Here is a 4,002-nt window from a genome sequence, read left to right as displayed (position 1 = left end):
TATTGCTATATAGCATCAATTGTTTAATAACAAGGCAGCACAGTTGTAGCATTTGTGACCATATTGAAGAGGTGCACTACTTTTCACATTGAAGTATTGTGCTTTTTTATTTTCTCAGAGTGCACTCACGGTTGCCCTGTTTTAGGGGGATCTGATATGCAGCATACCTTGGGAACCTTTTAATGCCAGCCAGCTCAGTAAGTCATCCATGCAGCTCTTCTCCATGGTAAGAATAGCTGTGGGAAGGTTGGACAGCATAAAGAGGAAAAAGAAACAAGTATCTGCACTTCAAAGATTCCCTTCAGATGAAATAGATATAAAATCCACATAGATTACTGCAGCAGCTGTAAGGTGAAATTAAAAGTTGCCATTGCCAATATATGCATTTGCCTGGAGTATTCTCCATGTTTACATATTCTGGGATGGACATAGCTGGAAAGGGTGTATCACTTTTTTTCCCTTTAGACTGAAGGTGTTGTGACTTTAAACTTAGGGCTTGTTAACACCAAGATCGCATTTCCAGTCCAAAGAATTCAGTGTCCAGCATGTAGCAATCTTGATTATACTCCGGTCAGGATGTGGTAGAGATGCTATTAGAAACAAAACAACCAGTTCACCCAGACAGTCCCACAAACATGCTTTATGGCATCTGCATCATACTTATTTCAAGTGAGCCTTTACAGTGACACACTGGTGAAGACTGGTACACAACTGCAGGCAGATGCCCACAGCTGATTCAATTGTTTGCACTGACACAGTTGCTGTAATTGAAGCTGAAGTGATACAAGCCATTGCAAAAATCAGACAAAGTGAAACCAACATTGTTCCACAGAGATTTTATTAGTTGAAACACAGAAATGTACAATCCACTGTTTTCTCTTGGAACGAGTTCACCACAGCATTTCCTTTTGCCACGCCTGCAATACTGTCTTCGGTGATTTAATAAAAGAAGATTCAAAAGGTCGTCTTAAAAACAGAGCTTGTGCGGTAAGGACAATACATTCCAGCCTCACTCGTTCGCAAAACTTTCCTTAAAAAAAAAGTGATTAAAACGTAAAGCAGCATATTGTTTTTAGAAAATCAGTGAGAGATGAATGTGTTCCTAAGTAAAGAATATTTCTAAGTCAGTTTTAGTTTTCCTGGATGCTCTGTGTGCATCTTCTGTTGTTTCTTTCCTTTTTTCTCCCCATAATCACTGAACACCACTAATACTTCAGAGCTGGTATTTCTAAGAGGAGTGACCATCTTCTACAGCCTATGCATGAAGAGAAAAATGGATGTTTAACAGTGGGAAGTATCCAAAACCTTCTTGGGAATAGATTACCATGCAGCCTGTCAAGCAAGTTCTCATGCATCACTGATGACTTCCTTGAGATCACCTGCACTGCTGGTGGCTCAGACCAAAGGAGCTGAGATATCCAACTAGGAGCTGAAGATTTAACACATTCATTCCCCATTTGCAAACTAAAAGTGACTTTTGCAGACAAATTTCACTGCAAATGGAAATAACCTTGCAATACCACACAGATTGTGAAGGTATTTTTAACATTTTCATTCTGACACTGGAAAGCTTCCATTCAAAAGCTTGAGACTGTGACTGCATCTAATCCTACTCTAACAGCTTAAAAGAAATGAAACCTCAAAACTTTACAGGAAAGGAAAAAAAAAAAGCCTGATTCTGCCTCATGTTCTCATTTGGACCACAACTATTTTTTAAATGCAATTACCCACCTATATACATGAATTCACTCACATTGATCAAATGGGACGCAGAAGAAGCAAGGTAGCCATGACTGCAACCAAACCTTTAACTAAATTTCATGTTCATTTGATTAAATAAAGGACATCATCTCCTCCCAGTAATTAAATTGGTATTAGACTTGCCAATATATTGGAGAAGAGATATCTAAATCCACAACATATTGCATCAGAAAGGAGTTCAGAGAAATGAAAGGCAAGTTTTAAATGTCTCCAGTTACAGCACAGCACTGAGGATGGTCAAACGCCCAGACAAGTTCACTACAGAGAGACTTGTCAGATCTGATGCTTTGAACATGGGACTCACACCCTTCTCACAAGCATTCAGCCAGGAGAACACACCTCGTGCATTAGCAGCACAAAAGAGATTCATGCCGGGAGTCAGAGACAGCCATAAAGCCATATATATAAATCAGAGAGTCCATGGCACTGCCCAGTCCTGTGCTCTGGGTGGGAGAGCCACGTGCAGTAAGAGAGCCTTCCACACCCTGCTGTGTAGCTACCTTCTGCCTATTGAGAATCTGCCTATTTTCTGCAGTGCTTGACGTTATTACCCAAAATCCTTCAGAGTTCAGGGAGTGTTTTGACAACACTCTCAAACACACGGTTTGGTTTTTCATGGCCCTTTGTGAAGCCAGGAGTTGCACTTGATGAACCTCACGTGCCCCTTCCAACTCCGGATATTCTGTAATACTAAGATGGGCTAGTGTAAGGTGCTTGGTGAAAAAGCCAGATGGAGAGCACATCTGCAAATGCTGCAGTACCAAGCAGTGTTTCCTGATTGGGAGGCTGTGATCACACCGTGGCTGTGCTGGAGAAGGGCATGCTCCCACGCTGTGGGCACAGCACCCTGAAAAAACAGGCCTGGCAGGATGACCAAGGGAAGGAACTTCCTCTCTAAAGCAGACGAGACAGAGGAACAATTTACTGTGGAAGGCCAGGAGAACGAGATACTGCTGCCCTCAACAGATTTATTGTAATAGCATTTAGGTGCCCAACTAAATTGTGAGCCACACTGTAGAACACACTGTAAAAAATCACTTATTGTTTCAGGCCAAAAGAGGAACAAGCATTAGTTCCATTCTATAGACCAAGGCAGGGATAGCAGCTGAGCCCAGCGCTCAAATGAGAGATAAGGCTTAAATATAAAGTCCTCCTCCATATAAGCATATACTGACCCATATATTTCAGAAACCAGGCCCCTGAAATCTGAGTCTTACCTTCTTTTGTTGCTTTTGTCTGAGGAAGTCAAGAACCTCCTTATGCCCTGTAGCCTTTGCCTGTGAGTAGAAACATGAATAAATCTTGCCATCCTGTGCACCAGGACATGCAAATACTTTCTTGTGGGAAGTAAGAATATGTTACCACAATATAATTAAAATCCAATTTAAATTTTAATTCCTCTGAGATAGATGAGAAAGTTCTGGCTCCAACAATCTATTACTTTAGGACAGCACCGGACTTGAGTTCACAACATATAGCAACCCAGTTTATAGCTCCAGAGCAGCACTTACTTTTCCCAAACTCATATTACCTGACAGCACCCACAGAGTTAGAGCACTGCATGCAGTATGGCCATGTGCACACTTACTACTTGTAGGGCGTTCTTGCCATCATAACCAGTTTGCTCCAGGTCTGCACCAGCCAGGTACCAGGCGTACAGCCCATCCACATCACCTTTAGCTGCAAGGCTGGAAAAAACAAATATGTTGGTTCTAAGTCTTTCAGTCTATTTCACTGTGCTCCTGTGTGCTGCCTATGAGCTCCACAAGCAAATGCTGAACCAGAACAGGTTCAATATGGCTGCAGGACAGAGAGGTAAGGAAAGGAACACTATTACAACAGCTTTGAATAGCTGAGCAAGCAACACAGCTTGATGAATCAGTTCCTTAAATTAATAAGGCTGTGCTATAAGTACTTACAACAGGCTAGTTTCACACAGTGGGTGTGACTATGACCAAGGGGGAAAAAAAGTCATTCAGTTTCATATTTCACAACACAGTATTTATCTCATGAAATGAGTTGGGGGGAGGGCAATGGCTGCATCAAGGTACAGCTGAATAAGTGAGGGAACAAGCAGAGGTGTTCGCTATCAGTCTCCCCCTTTTGAAGCCACTGAGAAAAACCTTTCCTAAGTTTGCACGCTACCAGAAGTTAAAACAGCACATTTACGTGTTATCCTTTGGACAGCCAGCTATGGTTTTTTCTGAGTTAAGGTAATTTAAATGGGCAGCATGCAAAAAA

General features: G+C 41.8%; 1 protein-coding gene across 1 annotated transcript in view; it reads right to left on the bottom strand.

Annotated features, from left to right (window-relative positions):
* Positions 1 to 821: 821 nt before the first annotated feature.
* Positions 822 to 4,002, bottom strand: part of ASPG (asparaginase) — a gene marked incomplete at its 5' end in the record, with an annotated part of 39,990 nt that continues 36,809 nt past the window's right edge. The window contains 3 exons of the mRNA XM_031553788.1: positions 822 to 1,030; positions 2,979 to 3,038; positions 3,350 to 3,449. Coding sequence (XP_031409648.1) covers positions 1,010 to 1,030; positions 2,979 to 3,038; positions 3,350 to 3,449 — 181 coding nt within the window. The remainder of the gene's footprint in view (positions 1,031 to 2,978; positions 3,039 to 3,349; positions 3,450 to 4,002) is intronic.

Source organism: Meleagris gallopavo, chromosome 5 (genome assembly GCF_000146605.3).
Source record: "Meleagris gallopavo isolate NT-WF06-2002-E0010 breed Aviagen turkey brand Nicholas breeding stock chromosome 5, Turkey_5.1, whole genome shotgun sequence".
NCBI lineage: Eukaryota > Metazoa > Chordata > Aves > Galliformes > Phasianidae > Meleagris > Meleagris gallopavo.
The sequence above is the reverse complement of the archived record's forward strand: the minus strand, read 5'-3'. Positions and strand labels throughout refer to the sequence as shown.